Below are 27,835 nucleotides of genomic sequence, written 5' to 3' on the forward strand. Positions count from 1 at the left end.
CGATGATCTTCTCAGGTGCTCTCACTATGCGTTGGAGGGCCTTGCGGTAGGACGCGTTGCAGGTGCCATACCACACAGTTATGCAGCCAGTCAGAAGGCTCTTGATGATTCCTCTGTAGAAGGTGCACATGATGGGGGCTAGGGCTCTGGTTCTTCTCCGTTTGCGGAGGAAGTAGAGATGCTGCTGTGCTTTCTGGGCCAGTGTAGTTGGTCCAGGAGAGATCCTCAGCGATGTGATGTGTGATTGTTGTCACTGCACCACCTGGCCAGGTAGCTCACCTCGCTCCTATAGTCAAAATATCCTCCATTACCCAAACGGTGGATAAAACCATACAAAAGTATATAGGAGTCCTTAAAAATCACAGAGATGCCAATTTGCATGGGACTTATACAATTACAGGACCTCTATGTTTGTAAAAATATTGTAGGTCATTTGCGGGGGAGTTTTTACTTTACAATTTACAGACATGACCGATCACAGATGTCTGTTGTGGATGTGTTTTCTGTCTTTTCTCTTTATTACCAGCAGGTGTTCATCATTGTAACCAGCCAGAAAAGACACTTGTGGTCCAGATGGGTTAGATGTGGGCTGTCTTCTGGGAATCCGCTGGTTTTGTCCACTGGTTCCATGTTGGCCCCACATGGGTTAGCCCAGATGAAGTGAACACTGTTTAGTGTGCATAATACAGACTGCTAAATGTGACAATGAATGTTGTACTTAATGAGATAATGAAGTGATAACAAACAGAATCACTGATGGACACAGAAACAACAAAAACAGAAAGAAATAAAACCACAACTACAAGTGACGCCAGCCACAATCCTACAGACACATCAATATCTTTAATAATTTATATTATTTAGAATAAACAGAGTTTTTTCTGTTAATGTTTTGCTGAAAAGAACTGGTTTGATGTCACCATTATTTGTATTGCTGTAACTCATATTGTTATGACAGGAAATCAGGAGAAATTAATATTACTGTATCTGCTATAGACTGCCTTTTAAGACAAAATCATAATTTAGAGGGTTTAATTATTGATATTTGAGTCATTTAAAAAAGCTGAAATCCAAATCGCTAATAATAAACATCACAGCTTCATTAAAGAAAATTTAACACATTTTAACACATTAGACCAACACCTGCCCAGATTCATTTCATGTTGATAGTATTCAAAGTTTTTTTTATTTGTGCTTTAATGAACCGTGAATATCTAAATTCAATCTTACATATAATTCTTCCACAAGTTTAGTAACTTCACCTCACCTAAGAAATATGAACTCAGCACAAAACAGCCAAAAGCATCAGATCATGTTCTCTCATGATGACCAATATTTGCCATAACAAAATGAGCTTCAACAGTCAAAGGAAAAGAAACATACAAAACTGAAGAGTCAAACTTCTCAACTAAAACAAACACTGATCAACATAATGGTTACATCAAACCAGTTATTTTCAGTAAAACATTAACAGAAAATACTCTGTTTATTCTCAATAATAAGTCAAGATGTTGATGTGTTTGTGAGACTGTGGCTGAAGTAAGTTGTAGTTGTACTTTTATTTCTTTATGTTCTTGTTGTTTCTTTACCCATCAGTGATTCTGATTGTTATCATTTCATCATCCCATTAACTGCAACGTTCAGTGTTACATTTAGCAGTCTGTATTATGCACACTAAACAGTGTTCACTTCATCTGGGCTAACCCATGTGGGGCCTACATGGAACCTACGGACAAAACCAGCTGAGACCCAGAAGACAGCCCACATCAAACCCATCTGGGCCCCATGAGTCTTTGCTGGCTGGTTATACTGACTCAATCATCATTTTATCAAGCACTTCAGTATCTCATTAACTTCAACAATGTTTCACTGAGAACTATATAAACACAGAGAATGTTAATTTAACACTGGGGCTTTTGCGGTGCAGTCTGCATGGGTTTGATCAGTATAAAAAGCTGGCAGTACAGAAGGGTTGTTGTGAAGAGATTTGCATGAGAAATATGACTCATTTTATTATGAAATTTTCTCCAGGCGTTGGAAATCGATCCAGTGGTGAGGGACGTCATGATGAATCGGACCTTTGCCATCATCAGTCTTCATTTCTCAAATTTCTTAGACGAAGACTGGGATTCCTGGTTCACAGTGAATCTGGTTCCTCTCCTCCCCAGCATGACTGCAGAGATGCTTCAAACAGCAACATTAAGCGTTGACTGCGCCGAATACCACATCATGTAAGTGACCCTTTCAGGTTGAGCACTGGAATACACACTTGTAGCATTGTTACTGAAAACATGAGGGGGTTTCTCAAGCTGTTTTAATGAGACACTTAAAGACCAAAGACACATGGTGCTTAACTTTATATCTGATCTTTCTACTTTAGTGTTGAGGGACTGAACAGTGTCTTTGACCAGATGACAGTGCTTAGAAAGCAGGAGATCACACTTGTTCTAGTAAACTATCTAAAACAGAGACTTGGATCAGGTGAGTCTACTTGGGTCCATATTTTACCTCTACTGTTGTTTTTTGTTTTGTGTCTTAGTAAGTATAACTACTATGTTTCTTTAATCCTGTTCATGCCACGGTTACAGGCTCAACCTGTGGGTCAGACACCAGCAGTCTCAGCACTTGGCTTGATGTGAAGTTTGGTCAATTCTCTGTCTATGTTGCTTATGAAGATCTTCGGGTGCTCAACACAGACTTCACAAGTGTAAGGACCTGGGTTTTCTGCAAAATTCTTCAACTGACTCCATTTTTGTGTCTGCAACCTTTCTCCTGTTTTCCCTCATCAGATTGAGACACTGGATGTCCTGAATGCTTCCCAAGTAGCTCAACTGACGGTGAATTCTGGAGCTCTGAACAACACAGACATGATCCACTTGGTCTTTGACCATTTAGGAGATGGCGAGACATTGCAGAATGTTGATGACTTCCTGTCAGGTCTCACACTGACTTTGCAAGTACGTTCAGTCCTTAAATGTGGGGAAAAATGTTGTTGTAACAGAAGAGCCTTCGAGCAAACATATGTTTGCATTCACATTTAGTCATATGGCACATGCTTTTATCCAAAGCGACTTACAGCTTAGAGTTCAGGGAGAAATAAGCGATATGTCATACAGGAGCAATAATACAATAGGTGCTATTACAAAGTTAGTAGTTTTTACAAAAGACAGTAGAATACCTGTTGAGAGAAAGGGATAGAGAGAGGGATAGCTGTTTTATTCATTTGTCTGCCACAGAAGAGATAGGTTTTAAGTTATTTTTGAATGTTGTGAGAGTTGTGGTTGACCGGACTGAATTAGGAACGATGTTCCACCAGGAAGGAGTCACAAGTTCTCCACTTACTCAGGGAGAGAGCCTGGGTCCGGTGTGTGCCCGGTCTCAGGTGGTTCCCCCCAAAAAGATGCATTTTACGTGGGACAGCAGCCAGAACAGAAAAATGTTAACACTAATCCTTCCGTTTGACAAGGATTCTGAAATAACATGACAAAACAAAGATTCCAGAACATATACTATGCAGAAATGCTAAACTAGTCCTAGGGGATTGCCTTACCTATGTTAAGATTCAACTGAATCGTCAAGTATGGTGACCCATACCCGAAATGTGACCTCTTCATTTAACCCATCCAGTGATTAGTGAGCACACACACACAGCAAGTGGTGAACACACATACACCCGGAGCAGTGGGCAGCTATCACTGCAGCGCCCGGGGAGCATGTAGAGGTTATGTGCCTTGCTCAAGGGCACCGCAATCGTTACCCACCGACCATGAGGATCGAACCGGCAACCTTCTGGTCACTAGTCCGACTCTCTAACCATAAGGCCAGGATTGCCCACTACATGTAAAAATGTATAGGATAATGCAACGTAAGTCACTTTGGATAAAAGCGACTGCCAAATGCATTAGCTTAACTATGAATTTAGATTACACTTAGACATCAACACTCATCATAGAAACATCAACAATGGTGACAATCATCAAACTAATTCAGATTAACAGATCAACTGCAATGCATGCTGGGAGTCATGACTAAGTTTTGTTCTATGATGTTACCCCGCATGCTTTGCAGCAAGAAGTTTTCTTTTGTTAATTGTCACCATTGTCTGGCGATCTGTGTGATCCATCAGTTTTTGGCAGAACCAAAACTATTGACATATATTCACAACTCAACAGCTACACTTTTAGGAGGTAACTTTCATATGGTACAACAAATAGGGTTTTAGTAAAACATCTAAACAGTCATATGTTAACGAGCCTTGATGTGTAAGACTCAAGAGCTTAACTAAGGTGAACACTTATCGCAGTGATCTGGCAGCAGTTTTCAATTGATGATTTAATCATTATGAATCACTTATTAAGAGTGGTGTTTGAAATCACTTTGTGAATATACTAAGAGACAAATTACATATGCTAACAAACATTTAACTTATAAATAAATTAGAAATTTATAATCAGAGCATGAATCTCAACAATGGTGAAAATTAACAAAATAAAACCTCATCCTGCAATACATACTGGGTAACATCATAGAACAAGACTCAACCATGATTCCCAGCATGCATTGCAGTTGATCTGTTTATCTTAACTAGTTTGATGATAGTCACCATTTTTGAGGTTTTTATGATGACTGTCTTCTTCATAAAACACTATTATGGTGACTTGTTATTTTTCATGTTTTCTTCAGTGATTGTGTTTGTTATCAGCATTTGTTCATCATTAATCATCAATCATCACTTCATTAATCATAATTATAATCTTAATTATCTCATTAACTTTAACTCTGCTTCAGTGTTACTTTTTAATACTTTGAGTGAGAACTATATAAACACTACAAGTGTTAATTTAACACTGGAGGTTTTGCTGTGTATACATAAACATACACCAGTCTGCATGTGATTGATCAGTAGAAATAGCCTGGCAGAAGTTTTTTTGTGAAGGAATATGTAACATAGCTTTACATTTTTCTTGTTTTTGGTCATTTCCTCCAGGCTTTGAAAATCGATCCAGTGGTGAGGGACGTCATGATGAATCGGACCTTTGCCATCATCAGTCTTCATTTCTCAAATTTCTCGTACGAAGACTGGGATTCCTGGTTTACAGTGAAACTGGTTCCTCTCCTCCCCAGCCTGACTAAAGAGATGATTCAAACAGCAACATTAAGCGTTGACTGCGCCGAATACCACGTCATGTAAGTGACCCTCTCAGGTTGAGCACTGTAATACACACTTGTAGCATTGAAAACATGAGGGGTTTCTCAAGCTGTTTTAATGAGACACTTAAAGACCAAAGACACTGGGTGCTTACCTTTATATTTGATCTTTCTACTTTAGTGTTGAGGGGCTGAACAGTGCCTTTGACCAGATGACAGTGCTGAGAAAGCAGGAGATCACACTTGTTCTAGTAAACTATCTAAAACAGAGACTTGGATCAGGTGAGTCACGCTGAGTTCAATCTTCCATCCTCTATTGTTGTTTGTTTCTTTAATATTTATATGTTTTAAAAACTAGCTCAGTGGTACAGCGTTGCTATAGCAACCCTGCAAGCAAGTCTTTGTTGGCACTTTACGGGCCCACTGAGAGCTAGCCTAAGGGCCCCTTGGAGAATTTGCTCACTGCCCAAACGTTTACCCCTTTGTGCTGGTCCTGCACGGGCAGCTCTCACTTAACCTCTACTGTTGATTTGTTGAAATGCTGATCACTTTTGCACTCGCTATTAACGTTGAATTTATAAAAAAATTCATCAAAACACCATTAATGCGATCAGTGTTTGATTTAGTTGCGCTCTTGAATCTGGGGTTTTAATGTTATGTTTTCATTGTGTTAAAACACATTTGTTGAGGCAACAAGAACTAAGATCCAGAGGGGTCAGAAAGGATAGTTATTTAACCACAATTAAGTTCTATACATGATTTTTGAGAGTAATATGTTATTGTGAATAACATTTGAATTTGGAGTTGTGAAACAGCTTAAAAAAAAGATTTCACAAAACTGTTACATTTCTGAATGGACAAGGAGAATTGGAGTTTGAATCTCAACAATGGTGACAATCAACAAAAGAAAGCTTCATGCTGCAATGCATGCTGGGTAACATTATAATACAAAACTCAGTCATGATTCCCAGCATGCATTGCAGTTAATCTGAATTAGTTTGATGATGATTTGATTGAGTTGAGCTCTTGAATCTGACTAAGTTAATTTTTCTTTCAGGGCTTGTAATAGTGTTTAATAAAAACAGGGCCAACGTTTGGCCAGTGAGCAAATTCTCGGGCGCCCATAAAGTGCTTGCGGAAGATTGCTTGCAGGGAATGCAGAAGCCCACACAGCAAAGTCCCTGGTGTAAAAATGTACACCCTGGTTTATATATGAGTCCATACCTACAGGTGTACATTTGTACACTGAAGCAGAGTCTTTCTGGTGTGAATAGTTAATTTATTCATGCAGTCAATTAATCAATTGAGTTCACATTACAAGTGATGATTGATGATTAATGATAAACACCTGCTGTTAACAAACACAATCACTGAAGGAAACATGAAATATGACAGTAGATTTTGAGGTCACCATCATGGGGAACAGTGATTCCTTTAGTTAATCTCTTGGCCTATATTCTATTGATATATGTTGATTTTAATACTTTCAGTGTTGTTGTCTTACTAACACTTGCAGGTTGTTACAAATCAAGTTTTACTAAAGTTATATAAGATGCTGAAAATATATCTGGTTGATTGTGGAACACATTTGGAACTTCTGTTTAGGTTTCAGACTTAACGCTTTTAATTTAAAATGCTTTCTATAACACATAAATAATCCTGCAGTAGTAAAAATATCACTTAAATCATTCTGGACAAAGAATTTACGCTGTTACTGAGATACATGTAAACATCAACACTCTTCATACAAACCTCAACGATGGTGACAAGACACAGAATTATTAAAATTCAACTGAAACTTCCATGCATGCTGGGAATCATAGAGGAGTTTTGTACCATGATGTTACCCAGAATCCATTGCAACCGAAAGTTATTTTGCTGTTGATTGTCACCATCATTGAGATTCATTCACAGATTCTTGAAGTCTGTGTGTTTAAATGATTGTGAACTTTTGTCCCTTCAAATAAATATATGGATTCCACGACACAAGGTCAAAAAACAAACTTCCGATTATCAAAACGTTTCAAGTATAATGTTTCAGTTGTTTATCCTGTACCGATAAAATCATTTAGCATCTTTTTACTTTGCTTTCACGGTAATAACGAGACATGTAAAGCACAATATTACAACCAGTGAAACACATTCATTACAGGAAAATAAGGATCAAGAGCCCAACTAAAGGAAACACTAAACACTATCAGGGTGAAATCTTATTGTTGATGTTTTCTTCAGTGATTGTGTTTGTTAACAGCAGGTGTTTATCATTAATCATCAATCATCACTTGTAATGTGAACTCAATTGATTAATTGACTGCATGAATAAATTAACTATTCACACCAGAAAGACTCTCCTTCAGTGTACATTTGTACACCCGTAGGTACAGACTCATATATACACCAGGGTGTACATTTTTACACCAGGGACTTTGCTGTGCATGGTTTCAATTTTTAATGAACCCATACTGATAAAAATGCACAGCCTGAATGCAGCGTAAGCTGTTTTGGATGAGCATTAATGTACATGTAAATATCATCACTTTCACTTTTCTATCTTAATGAGTCACTTGTATATGGTATGGTTACAGGCTCAACATGTGGGTCAGACAACAGCAGTCTCAGCACTTGGCTTGATGTGAACTTTGGAAAATTCTATATCTATGTTGCTTTTGAAGATCTCCTGAATCTCAACACAGAATTCTCCAGTGTAAGGACCTGGGTGTGCTGCACAATTCTTTGTGTCATTTTAGCAACCATGTTGTGTGAGCAACCTTTCTCCTGTTATTCCCCATCAGATTGAGGCAATAGACCTTCTGAGTGCTTCCCAACTGGCTCAACTGACAGTGAATCTTGGAGCTCTGGACAACACAAACATGATCAACATGGTTTTTGACACTCTCGGAGATAGCAATGCATTTCAAAACGTTGATGACTTCCTTGCTGGTCTTGCCCAGACATTCCAGGTATGTCCAGTCTTAAAGCTTGGAAAGAGAAGAGCATGTCATGTCAGGTTTTAGAGCCCTTTTTATAATTTGCATCGTTGCAAAGCAGTTGTGCAAGCCAAATGTTTATCAAACATGATAATTTAAGATAAAACCCTAAAAAGAATATAAAATAGAGGAAAGTAAAGAAAATCAAATGCATATACAAATGCAAACAAACAGCAAAATGGCCAGTGTTAAATTAAGACTGATGGGTGTCTACATATGTCAACACTACCGGGTGTTAAAGTAACATTGAATATGTTAAAGATAATGAGATGATGAAGTGATTCATAAAATGATTATTGATGATCAGTGCTGTTGTCTTAATGACACTTATATGTTATTGAAAATCTAGATTTGCTAGTTTAAGTTTGCTATGGTAAATTCAAAATGCTCTATGTTTCTGAACTTTCACCTAAATCAGTCTGGCGAAGAATTCATGTAGACAACAACAATACAATACAATACAATGCAATACATTCTGGGAATCAAAGAGGAGTTTTGAACTATGATGTTACCCTTTGCATTTCTTCTTAATGTTCTTGTTGTTGATTTCCACCATTGTCGAGATTCTTTCACAGATTCTTAATGTCCGTGTGGTTAAATGTTTGCAAAGCTTTGTCTCCTTTAACAATAATTGGGTACTTTTACAGTCCTGAATCACAGGGTCAAAAAGAAAAGATAAAAGGTAAAGATTATCAAAGATTCTTCTGGATAATGTTGTTGCCATTTGCCAATATCATTATTTAGCTTAATTTAATATTGCTTTCGCCGTAATAAAGACGCTTACAAAGCACAACATTCACACTGGAGGAAAAACTATAAAGGGCCTATATCCCAGAAAATGCACTTTTAATGTTTATCGACCAGAAATCGAGTCTCCAGCGTGTGTGCAGGAACACCCTGTAATTATACAAATCCATCAATTCCTCTTTTTGTAATCTCCTTTGAAACATAACAGTGAAATAAAACAGGCTGTTGGCGATCCCTTCACAAAATGATGTCCCATTGATTACGGCTGCCCATGACAACTCACAGCCTTATGAGCAAGTAGTTCCACCTTCCGCCAGAAGCACACTGTCAGCCATTTTCAGGCAAGAGCAGATGTAGTCACTAGCCAGCTACAATAATGTTTTAGAAACAACAAATGTGTGCTGTTGTTGAATGTAATTTGGAACATAAAAAGTAGGCCGAGAGGAGACCTTTCTGATGAGCCCTGGTTCGTCCCGCTGCGACCTCGGGAGTCGGTATTATTAACGATCGAAAATGAGAGACACTGGTACGATGATCTCTTAGCATTTGGGAAGAATTTCCTTTTGTCGAATCAACAAACCAACCTTCAGCGTTCCGTATCTCCGGTCCAGAAACGAGCCAGGACTCATTGGAAAGGTTCCAGCCGAAGCATCCAAACAACGCTGGCCGCGAGTTGATGCGACCCCTATGTTGGGAGCTATAGCTCCTGGTAGCCGAAAGGGTTTAAAAATCTAAGCTTATCACTTATCCCACAAGACAAGACAACACACAAGACTGGGTTCACAAGAACAAGACGAAATTTTGAAACAAATTTAATAAATGATATTATGCACTATGCACTGCAGTAATAATGAACAGTAAACAATGCAGTAACACTGCTAAATATTTTGTCACAAAATCACAGACACGTTAATGCACAAAAATAAACATGATATTCTTCAGTGGCACAATGAGAGACACTGTAGGGGTTTTCTCTTCACACAAGACTGTGGTAGCTACTGTGTGTAGCTTTGCAGTACAAAATGTACCATTTCGGAGTTACTGTTAATTGTGTGTACACCTAGACGTCCAACCCATCCATCCATTTTCTACCGCTTTATACGAACTACCTCGGGTCATCGGGCATCAAGGCAGGATTCGACGTCCAACCTTCAGTAGTTAATTCAATGATTTCTGCATCTTTTAGAGTCTGTACAACTTTTACCTTGCACGCTTTGTAGAGGCTCCGGACCACTGTGCGAGTGAAATGTGTGACGGGATCGCGTACTTTGGTTCAAGTGTATGGATGAGTCGTCGAAATCCCAGATTTTCCACCACAGAAAATGGCCTCATATCAGCAGCAATAAAAACGCCTTGTCTCTCCTTATTGCCGTGGCTCTTGCACTTGACGTTGGAAGTTTCGCTGCAAAGGCCTTTGTTATCGTTGTTTGCCCTTTCATACGACCAGAATTGCTCTCCATTTTCGCAGCTTTTAAAGAGCATGTTTATGTCCGTTAATAATATGCATGCACATGATTAATCATCAATGACATGGAGGTGATTTTTATTGCAGTTAGTGTATGGCTTAGGTTGGACTGGGCAGTACAGACGTAATTTCGCTTTCCACTATATTGCTTGTCATCCAAAGCACATGTGTAAGCACTCTACGTCATATTTTGCATACAAGGAAGGGAGCAGAAGCTCATTTGCATTTAAAGAGACACACACAAAAACGGCGCGTTTTCCATTGCAGCCACAAATGGCCATTTTCAACATATTTTAATGAAATATATGTGGGGTATTTTGAGCTGAAAATTGAAAGACACATTCTGGGGATACCACTGACTATTTTTACATTGCAAGAAACATCTGGATTAGCGGTTCTTTAATTATTAGAAATATAGAACTAAAGGAAACTTAACTTAACACTGGCAAATTTGCTGCGTGCACATCCCTCTATATGGAGAGTTGACTTAAGTCACAGACTTACTTTCCCTTTGGAATTTATAGCGTCCAATCTGTGGCCGGATATGGTTGTTTGGTCCAACTCCAGTAACGTCATCATAGTTGAGTTGACTGTACCTTGGGAAGAGGCCATTAACAAAGCCTTTGAAAGGAAGAAGCAGCCACTGGCTGTGGCAGAAACAAATGACCACGTAGTAAAGTGGTGTCGTGTGTTGTAATGTCATGCCATTCGAGACCGGGGGCACTGAGCATGCTTTAACTGTGCCAGTGAGGCTAGAACAGCCTTAGTAACGGGTTGGCGCATATGGTTCCGTTGAGGTTATAGTACTGTGTTGTCATGTTATACCATTCAAAACCAGGGGCACTGAGCATGATCACAGTAATCTAGTCTTGATGTCATGAAAGCATGCATTAACTTCTCTGCAACTGACAGATTACTATTGTATAGAATGCCAAGATTCTTAGCTGACAACGTGGGTTTTATAGAGCGTCTCTCAATAGTTAAGCAGTATTCTTGGTTGTTACTGTAAAAGACCACCCACTGGCTCAACGAAGGAATCCAATGTCGAGTTTGAAGGGATCTCGTGTTCTGTTTCTCCTCAGCGATTTCTACATGAAATTATTTAATTTTTTTTACTAAATTTTACAAGTTAGTTCAATTTATATGACCCTGTGGTTAATACCAATCTGACTCCAATTTCAATTTAAAATAACTTATGTCATTTCAAGTGTATCTGTTGATTATAGTTAATTTATCTATAAATCTTCATACTTTAATACTTATTATTTAGAGTTGCACAGTCACATGCAGGCTTGGTTCATGGATCTCACAGACACAAAACGGTCAGTTCTGATCTAGTCAGAGGTTGCCGGGTAAACTAATAACATTAAGTTTGGCCGCGATATGTTTGCTCAGAAACATAACAGTATTTATTTTGGTCACGATCATGCAACTTGCTAGGACAGATTATAGGTGGAAATCTGTAACATGTGAGCTTTAGTAATGCTCCATTTATAATAAAAAGTCTATTATGAACTAACTGATCCTATCCTGACACATCGATTTTGCGGTAACAGAACAGGTTCCTTTCAATCTACTGGTAATAACAGACTTTGAAGAATTCAGATAATATCAACAATAACAATTTATTATACCAGGCAGGCACAACATTAATTAAAATCATAGAACTTTTTACAATGCACCTTTTTTACCCAAGAATCATGAATTGAATGGTCATTGTGAAAGAATCATGAATACAATGGTCATTGTGAAATTTAGTTTATCTTTTAGCTGACAATATCATCAAATAGGATGCCAGTTTATCTGTGAACAGGATTCCCTGATAAAGCCAATCCTCTTGTATAGAGCCACAAATGGTAGAATTGTGTGGATGTCCCAATATTTATGGACCTGACTGTATATTGTCGCATGATGGCGGGCCTGACAAGCTAGTTGGTTGGGATGCACATATACTGGCACTGGGTCGGTGTCAACTGGGTGTGCTGCCACCTCACCGAGTGGTATGCCGTGCCTTCATTGTGCAGACCTTGTCAGGGCGGTATAGCTGCATTCCCCCAGTCCTGTCAAGGCAGCGCCATCGACATTTCAGTCGGCCAATCGCCGCTCTACAACAGACCAATTCCAAGAATGGACATCACTCTATCTGTGCCCTCGGACAGTTTGTGGGTAACAGCTACGTCTTTCTTGATGGGCAGTTCAATAACTACACACACATTTTTTCTATATAGAAACAGAACTTTAAATGCATCACTCACCAAGAAGCCACTCATCAGGCACCTTGCCAGCTTGGAGCCTTTTCCCAACCATTCTGTTTGTAAGGATGTATGAATCCTGGGTTGACCCAGGCCACGTTGCCACAATATTTTTTAGGCGCAGTTGTGCGTCACATATTATCTGCACATTTATGGAATGGAAATGTTTACGATTCACATATGCAAATTCTTCCTCGGATGGCGCCTTTATAGCAATATGTGTGCAGTGGATCGCTCCGATTACATTAGGAGAACCGGCTATGGCTGCAAATTGCGCTTCGATGTTTGGCTGGTCAACTGCATCATATGGGAACCTTATATATCTGGTAGACATGATGATGATCCCGTCCCATACAGCTGCCATTGCGCGGCTCAAAGGCTTATTCCTGAGAGGTTTGCCAGTTCCTTTTGGTATGCAGCAGTTGTCAGGAAACCAAGTGTTGTCAGCACCTGTAAAGGAACGGGTAATGCGTGGCTCCTTGTTGTCTCCTCTCCAAATTTGGACCAAATTCAGCACAGAGCTGCAAGAGGACAGCCCTTGGAAATCTGAAACGGCTGATAAGCCAGTCATCATCGTGGGCCAGAAAATGATTGTGGTCCATAAAAACTTTGCTATCTGCAATGTCCCTTTAATAAGGCTAACGCTGCCATTGTCATGGACTAAGGTTTGTATTAATTTTCTCATGCTTTTATATGTTCTTACTTAGCATATTCCCATGAGACTCGTGTGACAATAGTGTGTCAATTATTTTATCAATTGCAAATTAATCGTATTGTTTCTCACAGCTGGTGGTGCGATTTACTTGTCTTATGATTTGATAGTCTATATGTTTGAAACTTCACTTCATTGCCTCTAAGAGTAGCCAAAGGACAAAAAACAAGAGAAATGGAGGAACGCACATTCTCACGTTAATGTCACTGTTAGCACAGCCGAAAGTGAAAGCTGGCGTTGATACATGAGGCCTCTGGATAGACAGTCGTGAGAAAGGAGCTTATAAAACCATAAAATCAAGGTTAAAAACTGTTATTTAAGATTTTCAAAAATCTTCAATGATTCTGGGTCACCACATAGTTATGTGTCAAAAAATTTCAAAGCTTGCAATAGTGTTTCAATAAGTTTTTTTTATTTGCTTTTAATTTTGCCATTTTTGTCGGGAGCTTGTTTTGTAACGTGTAGTGTTGATCTGTTTATCTGATTAGCTTGTTGAGGTTAGTCCACTGATTCTTGATATCTGTGGTTGGCCGACTATTTAAGCCTTTGAAAGAAAATGTATACTTGTTTCATTATGAATGGTTATCACAACATTGTTTTAAGATATCACATTTAAGCAACTTAAACAATGATTGTGTGATTAACATGATTAACATTGTCTGACATTGTCTGATGCCCTTTGGCTCCACTTTGCTAAATATACAAGTGTTGAAAACCCTTACAGCATCCCAGAAACACAGTACTATGTCAAGAGCCCAACTAAAGGAAACACAAAACACCATAAAAGCTTTTCCTCGCCAGGATGATAATCGAACGCACTTAACGCCAGCGTTTTTCAGCGTTCAGACCCAAGCGATTTTCCCTGGCTATGAGCTGAGTGAACTTGAAAATTCACTCCCTGACATAGAAGGCGCTTAATGTAAAAAGGGAAATATCCTGGTACACTAACGGCCACCAAGTCATATTTTACTGTACTCCAGAAGCATCAAACCAGACAAACGAGCCCGAAGCGTTGATGCTTTTATGCCTGGCGTTTTGCGCGTCGTTGTGCATACTGACACTGGCGTCCTTTGCTTTGCTGGCGTCCACAAGGCGTTAAATGTCAGCGATAAAGTTGTGCAATTTTTGTCCCGGTGTTCACAAGCCATTATCGTGACTTCTTATTGTTCATGTGTTTTTCAGTGATTGTGTTCATTAACAGCAGATGTTTATCATCATTTCTCAATCATCTCATTATTTTGAAAACCCCTGTTCTGGGGTGTAGAGCAGTAGAATCATGTGTAGGGAAAATTGAATGAATTAGCTTTTAATCTACAGTAGATTTTATGTCTGCCTACGGCACAGAAAGTTTGGTGCCAAATAGAAAAAACGATCTGCCTCAAGTGGTTGATTTTGAAATTCTAGATGAAGCTAAACCAGCTAAACAGAATATGAGACCGCATTGAACTTGAAGGACCATAATGAGAAAGGAGGACATTTACATTTAGTCATTTTGCAGAAGCTTTTATCCAAAGCGGCTTACAAACAATTTAGGGAGCAATAAGCGGTATGTCATCGTAGTGGAGTAGGGGGGCGAGACTGTGAGTCGAGAAGGAGATCTAGCGACCGGACCGTCGATGATAGAAGAACAGGCCTGGATTTTAGTTGTGGTTTGTTTTATTTCACCGGCAGTCGTCCGTGAGGGGCTGCCGGCTGTTTATGTTCTTTGTTATTATTTTGATTAAATGTTTAAATGTTTGACGGTTCCCGCCTCCTTCCTTCCCTTATAGTGAACTTTACGACAGTCAAACAGGAGCAATAACACAATAGGTGACAATACAAAGTTACCGGTTTCAACAAAAAGCTAAACCACTACCTGTTGCGAGAAAGAGAGAGGGAGGGTTTGTTTTTCTAATTTGTCTGTCAAGTATTGACAGAAGAGATGGGTTTTAAATAGTTTTTTGAATGTTGTGAGAGTTGTGGTTGATCGGAACGAGTTATGAAGAATCTTCCACCAGGAAGGAGTTGTGAATGAACGGGAAACCGATTTACTGCCCTTATGGGAAGGTGATACAAGACGCAGCTAGTTTGTTGAACGCAGGGATCTTGATGAGGAGTGCAGGAGGGTGTGAAAATAAAGCCGGTGCAGATTCAGTGATGGTCCTGTAGGCTAGCGTTAGTGACTTGAATCTGATACGGGCTTCGAACGGAAGCAAGTGGAGGGAGATGAAGGGTCACATGAGCCCTTTTGGGCTGTTGGAAGACGAGGCGTGCTGCTGCGTTCTGAACCAGAATATATATTTTTAAGATGATGAAACACAGTTTTACAAATGCTGGAGACGTGGCTTTCACTAGACAGATTACTATCAAATATAAAACCTAACCTTTCGTTACTAACGAAAAAGGTTTTATGGACCATCCATCAAGAGTCAGCAAATATTCTATGCGGTTACGTGTGATAGTTTTCGGTCCAACAAGTAAACCTTCTGTCTTGTCTGAATTTAAGGAAATTGCTAATTGCTAATCATCCAGTTTTTATGTGATTATACATTCCATCATTTTGGTGAATTGATGTGTTTCGTGGGGACTTGGGGAGATATAGTGTCATCAGCATAACAGTGAAAACTAACCATCTTATCCCTGTGGGACTCCATACTGAACTCGTAATCAGTAAGATCGTTTATGGCTGTCAACTGGAAATGGTTTGTAGCCTATTTAGAATGGTCTACAGTGTCAAAGGCGGCACTGGTTAGGTAAAACTAGTAGGCAGATACAGTCATGATTAGACGACAAGAGCAATCATTTGTAACTCTAAGGTGAGCAGTCACTGTCCTATGGTGTGGTTTAAATTCTGACTGGATTTTTTGCAAGTGCCATTTCAAGAAACTACCATTTGATTAATACAATCAAACATATACCAGTCTGCATGGGTTTAAGAACACAGAAGTGTTGTTGAAAAGTTAAATGTTAGACAAATATTATTTTTGTTTGTTTGGAAACTTCCTCTAGGTTTTGGAAATCAATCCAGTGGTGAGGGACATCATGATGAATCGGACCTTTGCCATCGTCAGTATTCATTTTTCAAATTTCTTGGACGAAGACTGGGTTTCCTGGTTCACAGTGAAACTGGTTCCTCTCCTCCCCAGCATGACTGCAGAGATGCTTCAAACAGCAACATTAAGCGTTAACTGCACCGGATACCACGTCATGTAAGTGACCCTCTCAGGTTGAGCACTGTAATACACACTTGTAGCATTGTTACTGAAAACATGAGGGGGTTTCTCAAGCTGTTTTAATGAGACACTTAAAGACCAAAGACACATGATGCTTACCTTTATATCTGATCTTTCTACTTTAGTGTTGAGGGGCTGAGAAGTGTCTTTGACCAGATGACAGTGCTTAGAAAGCAGGAGATCACACTTGTTCTAGTAGACTATCTAAAACAGAGACGTGGATCAGGTGAGTCATGCTGAGTCCAATCTTCCCTCAACAATGTTTTTGTTTGCATGTTTTTCTTGCACCTTTAAAAGGCATCACTGCTCTGTCATTTGTCTCTGCTAATGACGTTCTTCCATGGGGTATTGTTTTAGGCTCAACCTGTGGGTCAGACACCAGCAGTCTCAGCAGTTGGCTTGATGTGAACTTTGGTCAATTCTCTGTCTATGTGGCCTTGGAAGATCTTCGAGTGCTCAACACAGAATTCTCCAATGTAAGGGCCTGGGTGTGCTGCACAATTCGCCAAGTAATTCCATTTTAGCAACCATGTTGTGTCAACAACCTTGTTTTTTCTCTATCAGATTGAGAAACTGGATTTTCTTAGTCCTTCCCAAGCAGTTCAACTGACAGTCAGTTCTGGAGCTCTGAACAGCGCAGACGTGATGAACATGGTCTTTGACCTTCTAGAAGATGGCAGTGCATTTCAGAACATTGATGACTTCCTGGCTGGTTTTGCTAATACTTCCCAGGTATGTTCAATCTTTGAGTGGGAGGAAGCGCAATGTTCTAACAGAATAGCAAGCAAGCAAACTTTTTTTTTAGTTGTTTCAATCTGAAAAATAGTTGGTCCAAAAAAAGATATTTGGAGCTGTGTGAAGTCCCTTCATGCTTCAAACGCTCCACCATCATCCCTGTACAGAAGAAACCCCTAATCTCTGGACTTAATGACTACAGGCCTTGCTTTAAAATATCTGGCCATGATGTCATTTGAGAGACTAGTACTGACCACCGGAAGGACATCATCAGACCCCTTCTTTGTGGATGATGCAGTAAACATGGGACTTCTTTACATCCTACAACACCTAGACATACCAGGATACTGTTTGTAGACTTCCTATAGGTCTTCAACACCATAATCCCGGACATATAGATTTAATCGTTTAGTAGAAGCTTTCATCCAAAGCGATTTACAAAGAGTTCATGGAGCAATAAGCGTATACATGAACTCCATGAACTCTTTGTAAATCGCTTTGGATGAAAGCTTCTACTAAACGATTAAATCTATATGTCATACAGGAGCAATAATACAGTAGGTGCCAATACAAAGTTACTGGTTTCAACCAAAGCTAGACCACTACCTGTTGAGAGAGAGGGTTTGTTTTTCAAGTATTGACAGAAGAGATGGATTTTAAATAGTTTTTTTAATGTTGTGAGAGATGTGGTTGACTGGACAGAGTTAGGAAGAATGGTTCACCAGTAAGGAGTTGTGAATGAGAATGAATGTGAAAGAGATTTACTGTCCTTATAATAAGGCAGTACAAGACGCCACTGGCTTGCTGAACGCAGGGATCTTGATGGGATGTAGGAGTGCAGGAGGGTGTGAAAGTAAGCCAGTGCAGATCCAGTGATAGTCCTGTAGGCAAGCATAAGTGACTTGAATCTGATGCGGGCTTCAATTGGTAGCCAGTGGAGAGAGATGAAAAGGGGAGTCACGTGAGCCCTTTTGGACTGTTGGTGGTCGAGGCGTGCTGCATTCTGGACCAGCTGGAGCGGTTTGATAGCCTTTGCAGGAAGACCAGTAAGGAGAGTATTGCAGTAGTCCAGCCTTGAGATTACCAGGGCCTGGACAAGGAGTTGTGCCGCATGGTCAGTGAGATAGGGTCTAACCTTTCTAATGTTGAATAAGGGATATCGGTATGACAGTGTTGTCTTTGCAATGTGATCATTGAAAGACAGCTGTTCATCAAATATGATTCAAAGGTTCATGGCTGTTTTGGAAGGATTGATTGTGGCATTGCCAAGATGGATGGTGAGATTGTGTTGCACCAGGGAATGTGTCGGAAACACGAGTAGATGGCTCCACCATCTCTCAAGAAACTGAAGTGGAAGTGCATATAGAGTCCATTGTAAAGAAGGCCCAGCAGAGGTTATACTTCCTCCGTCAATTGAGGAACTGTAACCTAACACAGGAGCTACTGACCCAGTTCTACTCGGCGGTCATCGAATCTGTTCTGTGCACTTCAATAACTGTTTGGTATGGCCATGCCACCAAAGTCTACAACGGACAGTTCGTAGTGCTGAGAAGATTATTGGTGCTCCTCTGCTCACACTTCAGGACCTGAGCGGAAAAAAAGTGCAAGAAATATCAGAATTGACTCCACACACCCAGCGCACAAACTTTTTGAACTGTTGCCCTCTGGCCGGTGCTTTAGGGCACCAAACACCAGTACTTCCAGACACAGAAGCAGCTTCTTCCCCAAGGCAATCTCCCTCCTAAACATATAAGTGCTCCTTAAGAGCAATGTTCCACTTCCTATAGTGTGCAGTATTGTGCCTTATTATATCTACATTTTATTTAAATAATTCAAATAATTTCAATTTATTGTTATAGTGCTTTTCAAGATGTGCAATGTTCCAAAGCAGCTTTACATTTCTACATGTATATAACACTACCTCTACTGTATATTCTATTATATTTTCCATGTCTCTTATATGTTATTATCCCCCATTTTCTGAAAAATATTGTTTTATTTTATATATGAATATTTTTAAATCTCATTTAATTTGTATTCATTGTGTTGAATGTCTGTACCAGAAGCTTCCAACACCAAAGATAATTCCTTGTGAGACCAAGCACACTTGCCAATTAAGCTCTTCTGATTCTGTTGAAATGGACTCTGAAAAAGCAAAAGCATTGTTGCGATTAAATTTGTGGGAGGAACATAACTTTTTTCTGTGTTTGGACTCTCCTACCAGGCTTCAGAAATCAACCCAGTGGTGAGGGACGTCATGATGAATCGGACTTTTTCCATCATCAGTCTTCATGTTTCAAGTTTCTTGTACACAGACTGGGTTTCCTGGTTCACAGTGAAACTGGTTCCTCTCCTCCCCAGCCTGACTAAAGAGATGCTTCAAAGAGCAACAATAAGTGTTGACTGCACCAGATACCACGTCATGTACGTAACCCTCTCAGGCTGAAGTAGAGCTCTGTAATTTACACCTTGCACACTGAAAAAAATGAAACATTTGGAACCTTTGGATCAACTTAAAAAAAAACTTTAATTTAGGAATTTTTTTGGGCTTTGGTTCAAATGATTGTTTAACCAAATCAAAAAAAGTTAAAAGAGGATTTATTATTTAGACCATTGGAAATTTTTACTTTGTTACATTTTTAAATTTTGGAATAACCTAATATTTACATTTTATTTACTATTTAACCCAACTATAGCTTTTGCATTTAAACAAATGTGATTTTGTTATAGGCAAATTAATTACAATTTCCCAAGTTTCGATTTCAATGCTCAAATTTATGTAAAAAATTTCAATGTCGATTGGAATGAGTCAATATCACTTTTCCCCCACAATTAATGTTGAAAAAATGTACAAAACTTCAAAAACACACCATGATTGTGATCAGTGTTTGCTTTAGTAGGGCTCTTGATCCCTGGCTTGTGTGAGGTTAAATCTCTTCCCTCTTTAAATGGGTCATTTGACAAGACTAAATCGAATATTACCGTTTGTTGTAGATGTAATATAATGTGTATATACGAAAAGATTATTTACAGAGCTCATGGCTCTGAAAAGCGAGGTGTGCTATGATTGGCAACTAGGGAGTAGGTGAAATACTGCAAGAGTGTGAGGGAAACGTAAAGCCTCTTTCCATATTCGGAACATCAGCTTTCAAAGCAATTGTACTGACAGGAGGTAAAATGTCATGTGTTCTTCCTTATATCAATTCGAGCCCAATTCTGATACTGAAAATGAAGATGATGAAGCTGATACATCAACTTTGCCAGTAGACTTGAACAGGATGTTAAGGATTGGTAAGGTTTCATTAAAAATATATTTATTTTCATCTTTATATACGAGGTTATACAGACTATAAACAAACAACCATATACATTATACAGAGTTTGTTTGAGATAGAAACAAGCTCGCATTACAGCAGGGAATGGTCACATAATAATTAACGCCAACGCTTTGACTCTTCTTGATCACCCACTTTTTAACCAAAGCTTTCATGCACAGCCGGTCATGATCTCTAACAGGTTTGTGAAGCAATCTTTGGTGAAGTGCACTGCACAAACCCTTAATCTTTGGATTGTTCTTTTCTGAAACGGTGTTTTAAATTAAATGTAAAGATTTGTTTTTAGTTGCCTCATCTTTTGAAAAGGCAAACAAAGAGTCTTTTTTCTCACAACGAACCACACAGCATCTACACGACATGGCTTCAGAGGTGACGATACAATGAGATTTACAAGTACATCAACCTGCGTTCAGATTTGGATGGTCTTGGTCAAACGTGTTATGAGGTGACGTACATTCGCCAGGTGTGGTTAGATATGGCGTTTCAGGCAGGTCTTGTTGAGAGTTTGCTTTTAGATAGAATGCATCTTTTCTTCCCACACTTTCATTTGAGCAATTGTACGTGTCTAATACATGCATAGCAAGCTTATAACAAACCAAAGACACAGAAAAACACATATTCGGTCCATATGACCCCTTTAAGAACTTAGTCATGTTTCTATTAGAACACTTATGCATTAATAAAGAAGGAGATGCTTTAAAGTCAAGTTTTGTGATGTGTTTCATGCTGAAACAAAGATGGGAAAATAAAAAATAGTAATGAAACTGAACTTTCATGACTGATTTGACTGTTCTGGTTTACAAATGTTAAAACCCTATAACAAATTAAACAGAAACGTTAACGGACACACTTAGACAACAACATTCCTTTATCAAACCTCAACAATGGTGACATTGATTAAACTTATTCACATCAACTGCAATGCATGCTGGGAATCATAAATGAGTTTTGAACGATGATGTTACCCGGCATGCACTGCAACATGAAGCTTTCTTTTGTTGATAGTCACCTTTGTTGAGATTCATTCACTGAATCTTCATGTCTAATTAATTCAGTCAATTTATAGAAGTATAATCTGATCCTAACGGATCTTAGTTTTCTTTGTTTCTATAAATGTATTTTAGGACACTGTCGCAGCAGACAAAAAATACTTAACATCAAAACACAATAGTAAAGAGCCCAACTAAAGCAAACACTATAACAATAACGGTGGTTTGTTGAACTTTCAACATTCAAGATTAATTGCGGGTGCAAAACTGACAATTGACAACATTTACAATTTTAACATTGATTTAATGCTCGCTTGCTATCAGCTGATAGTTAATATAAATTAAATATTAGGTTGTTCCAAAATGAAAATATTTAACATAGTATAAAATGGATAATAAATCCTCTTTTTACCTTTTTGCTTAGGTAAAATAAATATTTTGGTTATTATAAAATACAAATTTTAAGTTTTAATTCAAGCAAAACTATAACTTGAGTAAACGTAATAAAATTGCCCGAAAAAAAATGTTTTGTTTTAAGTTGGTCCACAGTTTAAGTAAATTATTTAAGTTTGTCCAAAGGTTAAATTTTTTACAGTGAAGCATTTTCACTGAAAACATGAGGGGGTTTCTCAATATGTTTTATTGAGACATATTTAAAGACCAAAGACACATGGTGCTTAACTTTATATTTGATCTTTCTGCCTCAGTGTTAAGGGTCTGAGTAGTGTCTTTGACCAGATGACACTGCAGAGAAAGCAGGAGATCACACTTGTTCTAGTAGACTATCTAAAACAAAACTACACATCAGGTGAGTCTACTTGGGCCCATATTTTACCTCTATTGTTGTTTGTTTGCGTTTGTTTTATGTGTCTTAATAAGTATAACTACTATGTTAGTTTAATCCTGTTCATAACATGATTACAGCCTCAACCTGTGGGTCAGACACCAGCAGTCTCAGCACTTGGCTTGGTGTGAACTTTGGTAAATTCTCTGTCTATGTGGCTTATGAAGATCTCCAGGAGCTCAACACAGTATTCCCCAGCGTAAGGGCCAGGATGTGCTGCACATCTCTGCATTCAACTCCATTTTAGCAAGTTGTGTGTGTTACCTTCATCCTATTTTATTCTCCTCATCAGATGGAGGCACTGGACAATCTAAATGCTTCCGAAATAGCTTTACTGACAGTGAATTCTGGAGCTCTGAACAACACAGACATGATGGAAATGGTCTTTATACGAATAGGAAATGGCAATGCATTCCAGAACACTAATGACTTCCTGACAAGTCTTATTCAAACTGCGCAGGTAAATTCAATCTTTAACTTTGTGGACGCATGGTGTTGTAATCCACTGGTTTGAGATGATTCAATCATTGACATTGGTTCCAAAAAAAAAGTTTGAATCATGTTTCTCAACATGATTTTAACATGTAGCAAAAACATAAATGAATCAAGTAACCTCAACATGAACTTAACATGTAGAGAGAACATGAGTGAAGCATAACACTGCTTTAATATCTTCATCTCACATTTTTATAACAGAACACACAAAAAAAACTTAAAAAAAACTGCTTTGTGATGAAATAACTATAACTTTCTGACCCCACTGGATCGTAATTCTCTTTGCCTCAACATATGTGTTTTCACACACATGAACAGCTAAAGAAAACTTAACATTAAAAGTGAAGAGTGAAAAGCCCAACTAAAGCAAACAGCAATAGTATTAATGGTGATTGGTTCTTTATACATGTTAATTTCATGTTATGTTTATTTGATTCATTCATGTGGAACCAATGTCCATGATTGAATCATGTTAGACCAATAAGTCATTTTTTTGAGTGTAGAAGAGCATGAAAGCTAACAGGTACCAGTCTGCAAAGGTTTGATCTGTTGATAAAGTCTGACAAGTTACTTCACAACAACACATTTGCACTTACTGTCAGTGAACTGTTACTTGTTTGTGGAAATTTCCTCTAGGCTTTGGAAATCCATCCAGTGGTGAGGGACGTCATGATGAATCGGACCTTTTCCATCATCAGTCTTCATTTTTCAAATTTCTCGTACGAAGACTGGGTTTCCTGGTTTACAGTGAAACTGGTTCCTTTCCTCCCCAGCCTGACTAAAGAGATGCTTGAAAGAGCAACATTAAGCGTTAACTGCACGGGATACCACGTCATGTAAGTAACCCTCTCAGGTTGAGCACTGGAATACACACTTGTATCATTGAAAACATGAGGGTGTTTCTCAAGCTGTTTTAATAAGACACTTAAAGACCAAAGACACTGGGTGCTTACCTTTATATTTGATCTTTCTACTTTAGTGTTGACGGGCTGAACAGAGCCTTTGACCAGATGACACTGCTGAGAAAGCAGGAGATCACACTTGTTCTAGTAGACTATCTAAAACAGAGACATGGATCAGGTGATTCAAGCAGAGTCCAATCTTCCCTCAACAATGTTTTTGTTTGCATGTTTTTTTTGCAACTTTAAAAGGCATCACTGCTCTGTTCTTTTAATCATTTGTCTCTGCTAATAACTTTCTTCCATGGGGTATTGTTTTAGGCTCAACCTGTGGGTCAGACACCAGCAGTCTCAGCACTTGGCTTGATGTGAACTTTGATCAATTCTCTGACTATGTGGCTTTTGAAGATCTTCGAGTGCTCAACACAGAATTCTCCAATGTAAGGGCCTGGGTGTGCTGCACAATTCTCCAAGTAATTCCATTTTGGCTACCATGTTGTGTCGACAACCTTGTTTTTTCTCTATCAGATTGAGGCACTGGACTCTCTTAGTCCTTCCCAAGCAGCTCAACTGACAGTCAGTTCTGGAGCTCTGAACAACGCAGACGTAATGAACATGGTCTTTGACCTTCTAGAAGATGGCAATGCATTTCAGAACATTGATGATTTCCTGACTGGTCTTGCTCATATTTCCCAGGTATGTTCAATCTTTGAGCATAGGGAAGGGGAAAGCATTGTTGTGAAGAAGTTTGTGGGAAAACTGTAATTTTTTTCTGTGTTTGGACACTCCTACCAGGCTTTGGAAATAAATGCTATGGTGAGGGACGTCATGATGAATCGGACCTTCGCCATCATCAGTCTTCGTTTTTCAAATTTCTGGAGAAAAGACTGGGTGTCCTGGTTCACGGTAAAACTGGTTCCTCTCCTCCCCAGCCTCACAGCAGAGATGCTCCAAAAAGTCACATTAAGCGTTGACTGCACCGGATACCACGTCATGTAAGTGACCCTCTCAGGTTGAGCACTGTAATACACACTTGTAGCATTGTTACTGAAAACATGAGGGGGTTTCTCAATATGTTTTAATGAGACATATTTAAAGACCAAAGACACATGGTGCTTAACTTTATATTTGATCTTTCTGCTTCAGTGTTAAGGTTCTGAGTAGTGTCTTTGACCAGATGACACTGCAGAGAAAACAGGAGATCACAATGGTTCTAGTAGACTATCTAAAACAAAACTACACATCAGGTGAGTCTACTTTGGCCCATATTTTACCTCTATTGTTGTTTGTGTGCGTTTGTTTTATTTGTCTTAATAAGTATAACTACTATGTTAGTTTAATCCTGTTCATCATATGGTTACAGCCTCAACCTGTGGGTCAGACACCGGCAGTCTCAGCTCTTGGCTTGCTGTGAACTTTGGTAAATTCTCTCTCTATGTGGCTTATGAAGATCTCCGGGTGCTCAACACAGACTTCTCAAGTGTAAGGGCCAGGACGTGCTGCACAATTCTTCATTGACTCCATTTTTGTGTCTGCAACCTTTCTCCTGTTTTCCCTCATCAGATTGAGGCACTGAATATCCAGAGTGCTTTCCAAGTAGCTCAACTGACAGTGGATTCTGGAGCTCTGAACAACACAGACATGATCAACATAGTCTTCGATCTTCTCGGAGACAGCTATGCATTAAAGAATGTTGATGACTTCCTGTCAGGTCTCACCCAGACTTCCCAGGTATTTTCAATCTTTTGTAAAGGGGAGGCAGGTTGTAATAGAAGAGCATGCAAGCAAACATACCAGTCTGCATGTGATTGATCAGAATGCCCTGGCAGGACAGAAGTGTTGTTATGAAGGAATTTGCGAGATAAAAATATTATTTATGTGAAACTTCCTCTAGGCTTTAGAAATCAATCCAGTGGTGATGGACGTCATGATGAATCGGACCTTTGCCATCATCAGTCTTCATTTTTCAAATTTCTTGGACGAAGACTGGGATTCCTGGTTTACAGTGAAACTGGTTCCTCTCCTCCCCAGCCTGAGTGCTGAGATGCTTCAAACAGCAACATTAAGCGCTGACTGCGCCGAATACCACATCATGTAAGTGACCCTCTCAGGTTGAGCAATGTAATACACACTTGTAGCATTGTTACTGAAAACATGAGGGGGTTTCTCAAGCTGTTTTAATGAGACACTTAAAGACCAAAACACATGATGCTTACCTTTATCTCTGATCTTTCTACTTTAGTGTTGAGGGGCTGAACAGTGCCTTTGACCAGATGACACTACTGAAACGGAAGGAGATCGCACTTGTTCTAGCAAGATATTTAAAACAAAGCTACAGATCAGGTGAGTCTACTTGGGTCCAGAGTTTCACTCCACTTTGTCTTTTTTTTGCATGTTCATATAGCACCTTAAAAGTCAGCACTAGTGTGATTTTGTCATCCTGTTTGTCTCTTAATGAGTCTCTTGTATGTGTTATGGTTGTAGGCACAACCTGTGGATCAAACACCAGCAGTGTCAGCGCTTGGCTTGATGTGAACTTTGGTAAATTCTCGCTCTATGTGGCCTTTGAAGATCTGCAGGAGAGAGAAGTCGAGGGCAATCTTTGTCAAAATATGATGTATTGCCAATTATGTCAACTATGTTCCCCCTCTTCCCTACTTATGCCCACCCTTCCTTCTGTATGATTCCCTTCCCCTATGGTGATTTTTTTGATACCCAGAGAGCACAGATACGTCTTTTAAATGTCTGCTTAAAGATCGGGTAACAAACACAGTTTCTGCCAGTTTGAATTAATCTTGAGTGCTTATACAGTAGTTTTGCATACGTCGTATCTAGAATAGTATTTCGTTTGATCACATTTATAAAACAGAGTAGCAGCTGTGTGATTATTTCTGTAAAAACAGGAGCTGCTGAAGGCAGAACAAGAGCATAATAACATCACATCATCGCATTAATCCATTTAGTCCCTTCGTGTATTTTACATTATGCACTTGCCAATTGCCAACAAAACACAGACACATGACTTGGTTTCACTTACCGCCTGTAGTTCATGTTCAGCATCTTTTAGCACTGGGACCGCCCTATTTGTCAGTTTTTATAAAAAACTTCCGAAACAAGTTGGAGTGATGGGGGAGTGTGTTGAGCACAGAAATATCACATATATATATATAATATAATGTCACACATCTAACTCAATTTTTAACAAGTTGACCATGTTAAGCATGAGGAGCCTGCATGTTTCCCAGTGTAAAGAAGTCAGAATGCATTAAATAGCATGTAACCCCATCTTTAAGATCTGGAGATCTGGAACACATCTGCTGTATATAAAAACATCTGATAATCACATTAGGAAATGATTAAAACTAAATGTGTGTGAAACAGACAAAGTATAAACATCTTCTAAACATGCTCACAGTATTACAGATGAGTAAATATTAAACAAAAAAAAAATGTGATCCAGATGATAATCCAGAAATGGACGTCTCCCAGAAGTATGTGTCCTATCAGGGTAGTCATTTATGTGTTTAGAAGAATAGAACTTGCACAAAACTCTGTGCGTTAAACTTTTTCTTCTTTATTTCTCTCTTATGTAAATTGGTACAAAGTGTGTTTTGAAAAGTAGATGAGTTTATTTCTGGAACAACCCAGTGTTTAGGGTTGTTGAGTACGTCCATTAATAAACTGTTTTAAATATGATTAGTAAAGAGTCCATTTAAAAGTTTTTGAAAGTGTGTGTGATGAATGTGTAATCTTTTTAATGTAATCTCCTATATTTCTGAGCTTTTCTGATTAAAAGTACTTTTTAGTTTACCTTTATCTGGCTCATTGTTTTATACCCACCACACATGACAGGGACAGATATTTAAAATCCACTCAAAAATATCAAGCTCTAATCTTGTTAAAAGCACCACTTTTGTGATTCTCCTTTCATGAATGTGCCTGGCAGCTGATGTTATTCATAGCAAAATCTGAAAGGCCAATAACATCCAATAGTGTGTATTGGTTAAAAGGGCAG

At 38.9% G+C, this 27,835-nt stretch overlaps 1 protein-coding gene across 1 annotated transcript in view; it reads left to right on the forward strand.

Moving 5' to 3' along the window:
• The window catches only part of LOC130421458 (uncharacterized), a 43,960-nt gene extending 16,330 nt beyond the window's left edge, over nucleotides 1–27,630 (forward strand). The window contains exons 17-43 of the mRNA XM_056749335.1: nucleotides 2,032–2,231; nucleotides 2,381–2,481; nucleotides 2,589–2,707; nucleotides 2,790–2,957; nucleotides 4,988–5,187; nucleotides 5,330–5,430; nucleotides 7,734–7,852; nucleotides 7,941–8,108; nucleotides 16,300–16,499; nucleotides 16,649–16,749; nucleotides 16,881–16,999; nucleotides 17,088–17,255; nucleotides 19,483–19,682; nucleotides 22,290–22,390; nucleotides 22,507–22,625; nucleotides 22,719–22,886; nucleotides 23,558–23,757; nucleotides 23,901–24,001; nucleotides 24,142–24,260; nucleotides 24,349–24,516; nucleotides 24,616–24,815; nucleotides 24,967–25,067; nucleotides 25,184–25,302; nucleotides 25,384–25,551; nucleotides 25,715–25,914; nucleotides 26,063–26,163; nucleotides 26,305–27,630. Of these exons, the coding sequence (XP_056605313.1) occupies nucleotides 2,032–2,231; nucleotides 2,381–2,481; nucleotides 2,589–2,707; nucleotides 2,790–2,957; nucleotides 4,988–5,187; nucleotides 5,330–5,430; nucleotides 7,734–7,852; nucleotides 7,941–8,108; nucleotides 16,300–16,499; nucleotides 16,649–16,749; nucleotides 16,881–16,999; nucleotides 17,088–17,255; nucleotides 19,483–19,682; nucleotides 22,290–22,390; nucleotides 22,507–22,625; nucleotides 22,719–22,886; nucleotides 23,558–23,757; nucleotides 23,901–24,001; nucleotides 24,142–24,260; nucleotides 24,349–24,516; nucleotides 24,616–24,815; nucleotides 24,967–25,067; nucleotides 25,184–25,302; nucleotides 25,384–25,551; nucleotides 25,715–25,914; nucleotides 26,063–26,163; nucleotides 26,305–26,504 (4,029 nt within the window). The 3' untranslated portion in view covers nucleotides 26,505–27,630. The remainder of the gene's footprint in view (nucleotides 1–2,031; nucleotides 2,232–2,380; nucleotides 2,482–2,588; nucleotides 2,708–2,789; nucleotides 2,958–4,987; nucleotides 5,188–5,329; nucleotides 5,431–7,733; nucleotides 7,853–7,940; nucleotides 8,109–16,299; nucleotides 16,500–16,648; nucleotides 16,750–16,880; nucleotides 17,000–17,087; nucleotides 17,256–19,482; nucleotides 19,683–22,289; nucleotides 22,391–22,506; nucleotides 22,626–22,718; nucleotides 22,887–23,557; nucleotides 23,758–23,900; nucleotides 24,002–24,141; nucleotides 24,261–24,348; nucleotides 24,517–24,615; nucleotides 24,816–24,966; nucleotides 25,068–25,183; nucleotides 25,303–25,383; nucleotides 25,552–25,714; nucleotides 25,915–26,062; nucleotides 26,164–26,304) is intronic.
• Nucleotides 27,631–27,835: the final 205 nt, after the last annotated feature.

This window comes from Triplophysa dalaica, chromosome 5, assembly GCF_015846415.1.
Source record: "Triplophysa dalaica isolate WHDGS20190420 chromosome 5, ASM1584641v1, whole genome shotgun sequence".
NCBI lineage: Eukaryota > Metazoa > Chordata > Actinopteri > Cypriniformes > Nemacheilidae > Triplophysa > Triplophysa dalaica.